Here is a 10,162-nt window from a genome sequence, read left to right as displayed (position 1 = left end):
CGCGATGATGTTTGAACCTTCATGACCCGCGGTAATCGGCGGTAATCACGCGGTCGCGCCGAATGGGCCGTAAATCAGATCCGTCGATGGTTGAGTCTGATGAGCTTTTGACGCGGCTGAGGAAGCTCAGACTGTGGTCAACACATCCTGGTGACTGACAGTTCATTTCACCCCCGGGCATGTGGGTATGACATCATTCCATTAATAATGGAGCAATTCATTATGACCTATTAGACTGATGAATTCGATTAGACGGAGGAGAGGTTCGTGGACATGTGATAATATTACACCACCATACATTAATGACCGCGAGATGGGGGGGAGGAGGAGGGGGGGGGGGTAGGATAGAATTGACATGTGCCAGTCTGGAATGACACACAGTCACTTATCTGATTATATCAATGATGAACGGCGTTATCGTTTGGATAATCATTAAAGTGCCGCGCGGTTGTAATGTGATCACACCGAAGCTCGTGGATCCAGATGGTGTTTGGCGCCTCGCAGCGTGACAGCAGACACCATCTTAAATGCAAGTTTTACATCGACGACACACTGAGCCTCATGGAAACCACCGGTGCCTTCAAGGTGTCTTTCGGGCGACCTCATGGAGGGCATTTAATGCGTCGACGCGGCTCGCAGCTTTCGAATATTTATGGAGTTGTATGAAAACAAAGATGCTTTCAAATGACAAACGTGAAATATGAACTTTAATACTTTATGAGCACGAATTGCTTTAAAAGTGCGTCAAATGAGTCTGATGTATATTCTCATTCCAATAGAGAAATGGGAGTGAGGAGCACTATTTCCTCGATATTACCTCATGGAATTCAGCTCAAGTCGTAACTGCAGCAGCTGCACGTGGGGGCTTTGGAAAGACAAACACACAACAAGGCTTCTTATCCGACCTGGGGGGGAACAAAGGACCTTTCACAGATGAAAACCACTGCGCTGCATCTCACTGACATCTAGTGTCTGATTCGGGAAGCGAGGAACGCCGAGCCTGACCCGGCGCAGGTGATTGTGCCCCCCCCCCGCGCCCGACACAAACACCCAAGTTATCCTCCTCCCCATACATCAGTGTAGCCTTATCGATCTGCTCCATATGACCTTGAATGATCAGACAAGTGGAGGCGCCGCGATGGAATGAAACCCATCCATCCCCTCTGTCTGCTCGCCGGAGCCGTAATGACTTGAGGGAAGACGGAGGGGGGGGAGAAGGACCCCTGAACCAGTCGGCTCTGCAGCGGCCTTATGTCCTGGCCGCCCCCCCCCCCCCCCCCTGCGGGCACACTCTGTTTCTGGTGGAGGAGGAGAAGTGGGTCAGTCCTTTCGGAGATGGGAAAGATGAGAAGTGGGCAAATAGTGTAGAAACATATTTACATACGTATATAAATCAAATCGTATAGATCCAGAGACACGCAGAGACCCCCCCTCCGGGATTACGTAATCTGCACACGTAGCGTGGTGTGTTAAAATGATAATCAGTAGATGGGTGATGAAATGTTTCGTCTCGGGGCGAAAGAGGAAGAGGAGCCTCGCTTGAGGGCTTGATGGAGGAAGGTTTCATCCTCCAACACGATATGTAAAACATTTCCCCTCGCGGCTACAACACATGACTAGAACAGTTAATAATGACAATTTTATTCTAATTTCAAATCGCTTTGATGACAACTGAATTGAGTGTGTAGTGTAAAAATGTCACACGTTTTGTAAAGATTTGGAGGCCGAGGTCGGGTGACACTTTGTATTTGCTACGGATATGATTTAAAAGTCAAATACATTTACTTGAGTCCTGCATACAAGTAGTTTCCGGGCGGTTGAGCTACTTTATGTGAGCATTTGCTTTTCAGCATCAGGCACTGGACCTTTAACTTAGGATCAACTGCTTTGGAATTTAATATTTAACCTGCAAAATAAATGTGGACCTCAACAACATTCATTTTATTGAGTAGTCAAAAGTCGCTTAGTCTCCATCTCGTATTATTTGCGATACAATTTATGATCAACAAATTTCCCAGAAGCAGAGCGTTGTAGTACGAGTCTTATGTCTGTGTCTGGCCTGCTGTAGCACATCGTATTCACCTTTGGAGCTCCACTGAGCCACAGATTCACTCTGATGCTTCCGTCACCATCAACACGGCCTCTTTTTTCTCACTAAAGAGCCAAAGATGCATCAGTCCACAATGGAAAATGTTCTACAAGAAATGCAGCACACACTGCTGACTTTGTTCAAAATAATACAATTAGTTTCAAACTTTTACTTAAATAGAACTGGATGCAAAACCTCTGCTTTTAAAGGAGTTATGAATCTGAATATGCATTCCAATCACAAATCATTCAGAGCTGCAATCAATAAAAGTAACTGTCGAAGCATCGCAGCAGTCTGGACACATGTGACAGCTTTGTTTTTGTCTTATATCTCCTCCAGACCTCCACTGTCTAATTACATTCTTTTTAAAAACAGATTTTTTTCCCCCCTCTTGACAAGCCCAAGTAAGCGGCACGAAGCCCAAAATGAGAAAAGATTTATGTGTTTTTTTGTTAAATAAGTCTTATAACCCACATTGAGCAATAACGAGCAGCGCGGCGCTGCACATCGACGCGTTCACGCTCGCACACGCTTCCTGCCTCTTCATCACAGCGCGTGACACCTGACGGCCCATTAGTTCCCAAAGTGCTGTTCCATTCCACGAATTCCTCTCCTTATAGAATATTTAGACTTTGTGTGTGTTCCTCTCCGCTTGTCAACATGCGATGCATTATTCATGTTAATGTGCCGTTATCTGACGCTCTGCATGATGCAACGTAGCCGGCAAACACATCCAGTGACCTCCTGACCTGCTCACTGCCGTCAGCCCGCCATCATCCCGCCTGCAGCGCCGCGGCAGCGTTTAATACACAGGGGAGGGGGATGGGGAACTTTATTGTACAATTAGAATGTGAGCTTACCAAAAGCATTGAAGATAACAAAATATATATATGCGGTTTTAACGCGGCTTTGGTGCATCCATGACGGCGCGCCTCCAATACCTGCTTTTAAGAAAGAGATAGTGAGCAGCACGGTGAGTCTAACCAGCTTTTAGTTATGCAATTATAAAGGTGTGCCTGTGTTTGAGATAGAGCGATGGATCCTGGCTGTATACTTGAATTTAACAGAGATGTGACACGGGGAAGAAAAGACGGGGGAATTCGATTTAACGAGCCTTTAGTGCAATTAAAAGATAAGTCAAATGCCTACCTGCAGTTCAGATAGGAGGACGGAACAATTTTCAGTTTTAATATTTCTTTTGTGAATCCATAAGGCTACAGCAGGGTTTGAGATATAGAGAAGAAAGGGAAATTAGGTACAAACGGTGAAAATGTTAGCTTCAAAAAACATGTGTTTGAGACGGTGCGAGAGAAACAGGCAGTGAATTTAATAACGTGGTGTTTCATATATTCTTAAAAGGATAGAGTTTGGTGACCGGGGGGGGGGGTCACACTGCGCGACCTCCTGGCAAGACAATAAGTGACAAGTGACGTCTTTCAAAAGTAAGAATAACACTCGTGTGTATTAAATAAGTGCCATCTCTGTGTGTCTCTTGGCGCTCCACTGAACTGCCAGCGCGTCAGAAAGTGCCTTGCAGTGCATGCTGGGATAGCGGCCACTATCCCCGGCACCCTGACAAGCATTTGACGGATGCAGAAAACAAACAACTAAAACTGTCTTCTCAGTCATCAAACCTAAATATTGCTGCTTCGTAAAATGGTTCACCGTTTTTTTATTTCACAAGCCAATAAATGAAAGGCTTTTCGCAACTAATTAACATGATGGCTCGGATGTTCCACCGTATTGACAGTAGCTTTATAGGCTGGTGTGGGTTGATGCGCAGGTTATTTTTAAGATACCAGACAAGCACAATGCATAATTTATCACACCAAAGGATAAACCTCCCCAAGCTGGTGAATAAAGGAAGTAATAAGGGCAGCAAGGCGTGCAGCTGAAATTACTGATAGTGCTTTACAACTCATTCTAAATAGAGTGGATGAGAAAAAAAATAATAATCCTGTTTGCACATCATCTTGAAGGGAAGTGTAATTATCTGGCAGCCAATCAACACCTAGCACGCACTTCCTGTGTCTGACCTTGCTGGACTCGTAACCATGGAAATCTTTCTTTCTCTCTCCGATAGAGGATACAGCTCGGTCATTCGGAAACCTGCACATGTGTGTGTGTGTGTGTGTGTGTGTGTGTTTGAGGAGGTGAATGACAAACAAGACCAGCCTTCAATGAATTTTTTCCACAAGGGCAACTTGGAAACAGTCTTATCCTGAATTATAAGGTTTACTGTCTAAACCACAAATGTGATGAACTGCTATGTGCACACACGCACACACACACACACACACACACACCCACACACGCACACATGCGTTCTTTTCACACACATATTGGGTGGAATCGTCAAAATGACAGTATTTGTTTTCTTTTCATTTGGGATCTGTTTTGACAGTCTGCATAAATAATGCATCCTCAGGAAACACTGAAATATTTACGGACCACATATTGGGACGTATCTGTGCGAGTGCATGTGTGTATTTTCAAGGTGGTTGTGGGTTTTTTTTTACATTGTCGCTGAGACTTGAAGTGAGCCTTTAATGAAAGCTCCCTCTTACAGAGGCGGAGAACATTCTTCAGTGTGCGTTTGTGTTTGCTTACCTTACAATGTTCATGGCAAAGTTAAAAAAGGCCTCGCCGTCACATTGATGAAGTTGAACTCTTCCTTTTTGGTCATTGAGAACTTGAATAGGAGAAAACATCTGATAGTATAATGTTATTATAATGTTATAATGGTGTTCATGTAATACTCCTCTGGGATCTTAGTTGATAAAAGATATACAATGAAAACGAATGGCAAAAATTAGGGGACATGAATGAACTACCAATAGAAGGTGTACCAGAATTGAGCCCTGTGGGATCCCACATGCGATGTCACCCAATGATTTTTATAGAATATATTTCAGATGATCTCTTTCGTATAAACTTGCCTGTGCTGTGATGGTCTCAGCCGTCTTCAATTTTATCAAATAACTGCTAAATGCCTCTTTGAATGACCGACTTTTAATATTCGCAATGCTTTATTTTGCAGTTTCCTTTCCAATCCCGACCTCATCATTTGGGTTATTATTGCAGATATTTTAACGCTCTCTTCCATTCACCGGAGGAAATTTTCTAACTGTTTTCACAGGATCAGTAGGGGGGCTCAAACATTTAGTTCCGCCAAGCCACACTTTAACTGCCTCCATTTTTCTTGAAAGGCTTTTCATAAGCCTGCTCCCATCAAACGATAGTAAGGTCAGCTACTGGTGTCAGCCAATAAAAGCCTGGCTTTGCGGTTCATCCTTTGTGTTGTATTGGGTTGAGGTCCGTGCCAGACAGGCATGTTCTCTCACAACAAACCCAGACAACACTTTCTCTCGGGGACACGAGGGGCCATTGTGATGCTGAAGGTGAAAACAGTGGACGGATTGGAAATATCAAATTTTTCTGACTTTCTACTTAAGAGGTAGACTGCAGAAGACAAGGGTTCAAGTCGAGGTCACTCAAGAAAAGTTTGAAGCAATTTTAAAAGCACCTGTGGCTAAAATCCAAAAGCCCTTCAAAGACTTCAAACGGGGAATATCGAGACAGGGGGATAATGTGCCAAGAGGTGGGGGGCTAAATAGCTGACAACATGGCCAGACCTATAAGATCGGTTATAAATATAGACCTAATCCGGCTTTCACATATAGCTGTAATATTCCTGCAGGCGGGTAGTGACTCCATGCTGACCTGATACTGAAATCTCCTTTGGTCACAGGTTTTTTACCTCCTGTATTCCACGTTTTCTCCAGGTTTAAATAGTACAACCCTCATCAGAACATCCTACTAAACTGACGCTGAACTGGCCACTTTGAAGCGTTTGTGCCCGATAAAGGTCGCGTCCACAGACGGATGGGCTCCATCATGGAGTGTTCCACGCGTGCGCAGCGCCTCCGCTCTGCTCATCCACATCAGCGGCCGCGTCTGAGATCCAGCGGACCGATAAGCACGTGGACGCGCAGTGAGACCCGCGACCACTGCGGCCAGGAGGGTAAGACCGTGTCCGTCAGCGGGTGCATGAAGTCGGTTCCGAGTGGAAAATAGAAAGCTGCTGCATGTGGTGAGGAAAGAAGGAGAAGGAGGAGGAGGAGGAGGAGGAGGAGGAGGAAGTGCGCCGCTGCGGATGAAGCGTCGCGGAGCCGCGGTGACTCACCGGCGATCGGAGCACCATGGACAGCGACCCCGGGGGAAAAAAGCCTTTATGGGACTGAAACATCTGTATCAGCGGATAAGGGTCCGACATGTGCGGGGGTTGTCATTTTAATCCGTTTCATGGAATCCGATGGTCAGCCATGTGAACAGTGGACGAATAAGTAGACCAGTCTAGTTTTAAAGAGCAATGAGTTTGACACCTCAAAGATTAAACTATCACAATGTGCATTTCAATGACCAGACGTGATTCCCAAATTAGCCCAATTGCAAATTAAAAAGTAATAAAACAAGTACTTATGTGCTCTAAAATACGTTTTTGGGATTGTTAATGCATACGTTGTCTTAAAAGGAGCGGAGTTCATTGGGTTTCAAGCTGTGATTCAAATGAAATCTAAGAAGTTTTGATCGGAAATGTGTCTTTTAGGAGGCTGCTCCACTGATTTAATCTTTGACAAGGTGTTATGGATTATTATCTATAAGTAAATGTATTTAGTTTCTCTCCGTTACTGGAGTCACTAATCGGGTCTCTGCACAAAGCATCATTAAAAATGTAGTCACGCAAGTCGTCCATTGCAATGCTGTAATTGGTTATTGACTTTCCTACCTCATTTCCTTGTGAAGTCACCCTTTTTAAATACGTTGCTATTCATCACGAATGCAACACGTTAGGTCACATTACATCATTCTTTTTAGAAGACTCGTTAAATGCTGCTTGTTAAAGCACCAACTGTAAAAGGTCATTAGAGGTAATTCACGATGGCAAACTGTTTGAACCCTTTCAACCACCACACGCAGGTTGTTTTCGGGGTTGTGTGAAGAATTGCAGCCATGAGAAAGCAGAGAATGACAGAAATCAATCAAACCGCCGCAGGAGAATAACAGCAGACGGACACGTGTGCCCGTTTGTATGTGGAAGAACAGTGTGCACGCACTTGCATCCGTGTGACTCATCCGTGGGCGGCAACAGAGCCGCGGCGGCGGCTGTCAATCGTTGCTGCGACCCGGTGACACGGGCCAGAATGCATCACCAGCCTTCGAAGCCATGGAGGCTTTTTTTTTTATATCTATACACATCAATCTGTTACAGTGTGTTTCTGTGTCTCTCCCTGGAGGTGTGCAAGGTGTGATGGCCGGGGTCTCTGGCTCGGGAGCAGAATCCTCTGGGCGTGAGGTGAGCCCCCCCCACCCTCCTGGATCTTAATACATCTAAATAATGATCAATATTTTGCCGCTGAGGCGCCTTATCTCACGTCCTCCGGCCCCTCTGGACACGTCTCCGTGCAGGCGGGTTCGAGCTGTCTCCAGTTCGGGGTGCGTTCCTACCTGCACCACTTCTACGAGGGGTGCTCGTCCCCCGCGCGGCGGGAGAAAGACCCCGAGGATCGGCGTCGGGCCCGGAGGCCGAGGTCAACGCTGTGGTGGACGTCTCCAGTCTGGAAGGTAAAGAGCGACCTTCTGTTTACATCCCTCGCCACCGTGCAGTTTGATCCTTGGTACTACAACCCCCCCCCCAACCCCCTCACCCACAACGAGTGCTTCCCTAAATCAGTCCTACTCTGATATATATCATATAAATATCATATAAATATCAACCATCGGCATCTGTTACATCCCATGAGAAACGTTGTACGCAACCAGGAAGTGATGCCTATTAATTATGGGGCTCGTTTAAATAGTGAAACATCCCTGGAGACCCTCTTTTATCACACAGTTAATTCGTCCTCTTTAGTCTTAAGCTGTTGGCTCACATGTTATAGTCAGTGGGTGACGTCCCATAAATCTGTGTTGTTGATGAATAAATCAAGCACACTCTTCGTCCTCTTTGTATCGGGGGGCGTCCCACTCTCTTGTTGTTCTTGATCCCTCGTTAGTGTTCTTAATTTTACTGGCTCACTTGAACTCCAGTGGGGTGGACTCATTGTTAGTCGACCATGGATGAAGATCCAGTTACCCCCCCTCCCCCCCCTCCCACTCTCCCTGCAGGTGTACCTGGCCCTGGGTCTGCCCGTCCTGACTGCAGGCATCGCCATCCTGTCCGTCGGCTACTCCACGCCCCACAGAATCGAGTCGTTCGGGGAGGGCGACCTGTTTTTTGTGGACCCCCAGGCGGTGAGCTTCAACAGGGGGCTGCGCCTGAGCGCCGCGGCAGGGATCGGCCTCTCCTGTCTCGGATCGGCCCTGGCGGCCATGGGGTTGGTTTTCTTGGTCCTCCCCGGGGCCAGTTTGAAAGAGAGGCTGTTCCACGGACCGCGGGAGGGGGGACCGGAGAGGAGAGTCTGGCTCCAAACGGAAGAGACCCCCAAGGGATCCCAGGGCTGTGGTCACTAAGCCTCCAGGTGTAGAAGAGGGGAAGATACCCGTCACCGCGTCCAGAGCAGAACATCTGCATCCCTCCTCTTAGAGCAGATCCCCACTGAGCTTCTGTTCTGGTCCTGGGGCCTCGTTTACCTCGTCCTGTTATCGGCGTCATTCCAGCACGCACGTGGTTCAAATGGACATTTAAAATGGTGAATTCATTTATTCACATGGAGGAGCTGCGGGGATGAATTCAACTTTCAACACCTATATGGTTTAAAAAGCACAACTCGATCTGAATAGATCTTTAATACATTCCAATTAAAACGTATAAATAAGGCCCCAAGACTTAAGCCAGACACCTCTTTGCTCTATTAAAACCTTGTTTTGCAGCATCAGGATGTAATGGTGGACAGTAGACGTGTGTTTCTGTGTACTAGCGTTTTATTCCACTATAGTGAGTAATGTCCACCGACGATCAACCGTCCGCATCACATGTTTTCACCTTCCCCTTTGTTTGTTTTTGGTAGTTTTACTGAAAATAGTTTTTAGCATCTGTTTTGTTTAAATAGTAGTTCATGTTCATCCTTTATCCGACGCACAAATTACACCAGATGCTGAAAAACACATTATTAACAATTCCGTTTGCCCATCTTCACACGGCTCCACTAATGCTGCAGCTGCTGCATTCAACATGCGCACAGCCGCCCACACACACACGCACACACATGCACACACACACTCATGCTCCATTGACAATATCACCTCTTTTCTCTGCACTGTAATCTTGCTCTGTAATTGCCTGCGACGCGTCTCCAGGCAACAGTCGGACCACTAGCGCTCCGCTTCCAACCGCGAACAAAGGCCCTTTTCCGATTGGTCCGCAGCTTGGCTTCTCTCTGCTTTCACACCAATCAGGGCGTTTGTTTACAGGCGCGGGCGGCGAGGGCCGAAGCGCTGGGAAGCATTTGCAGCGGCTACCTGAAGTCAAATTGGCTTCAATTAGAAGAATACATACTGTATATACATGTTTAACAGTAAAATAGAGTAATCTTGATGTCCTGATTGGTTAACTGCACAGGTTTTTATTGATGTTTAATTGTTCTGATGTGTTAATCTTCATGAGGAAGATACATAATTAAAGTGTCACTAATGTAAAACAAATAAACTGCAACTGAATGTTTTTTTTTCTTTGATTTGAGTTCATAAGAATGTTTCTCCACGATGAGGAATTGACGAATTGTTTTGGAGATACTATAATACAACTCTTTAATGACAGATTGTGACATCCTATACGAATAGTTTTCTATTTAATCAGATCTAAATGACATAGTTTGACTTTTTTTATGAATTATTCTGAGATGGAATAATAGGAATTGACGTTTTCAACATTCTATTCCAAGGATCTAATATTCTATTCTAGGACTTATAGTCAATTTTTCTGATATGGACGAGTGTTACTTCAGTATTATTTGAACACATCCTATGTGTTCCCTACTTTACAACCATTGGAGCACTTTCATCATGTGCTTTTTTAAAAACTTATTCCAGGGCTTTTCTTTTCTGTGATGACATATTATTACCTTTTCTTTT

At 45.5% G+C, this 10,162-nt stretch overlaps 1 protein-coding gene across 1 annotated transcript; it reads left to right on the top strand.

The window, feature by feature from the left end:
• Window positions 1-5,955: 5,955 nt before the first annotated feature.
• Window positions 5,956-9,750, top strand: nrsn1l (neurensin 1-like). Its single transcript, XM_040189402.2, has 4 exons — window positions 5,956-6,113; window positions 7,387-7,445; window positions 7,559-7,714; window positions 8,258-9,750. The coding sequence occupies exons 1-4, from the start codon at window positions 5,975-5,977 to the stop codon at window positions 8,600-8,602; spliced, it is 699 nt and encodes a 232-aa protein (XP_040045336.2). The 5' UTR covers window positions 5,956-5,974; the 3' UTR covers window positions 8,603-9,750.
• The last annotated feature ends 412 nt before the right edge of the window (window positions 9,751-10,162 follow it).

This window comes from Gasterosteus aculeatus, chromosome 10, assembly GCF_964276395.1.
Source record: "Gasterosteus aculeatus chromosome 10, fGasAcu3.hap1.1, whole genome shotgun sequence".
Lineage (NCBI taxonomy): Eukaryota > Metazoa > Chordata > Actinopteri > Perciformes > Gasterosteidae > Gasterosteus > Gasterosteus aculeatus.
The sequence above is the reverse complement of the archived record's forward strand: the minus strand, read 5'-3'. Positions and strand labels throughout refer to the sequence as shown.

Coding starts and splice junctions, on each gene's coding strand:
- nrsn1l (XM_040189402.2), top strand. CDS start 5,975: ATGGGCTCCATCATGGAGTGTTCCACGCGTGCGCAGCGCCTCCGCTCT. Junction 7,446..7,558: donor CAGAATCCTCTGGGCGTGAG/GTGAGCCCCCCC, acceptor GTCTCCGTGCAG/GCGGGTTCGAGCTGTCTCCA. Junction 7,715..8,257: donor GGACGTCTCCAGTCTGGAAG/GTAAAGAGCGAC, acceptor CTCTCCCTGCAG/GTGTACCTGGCCCTGGGTCT.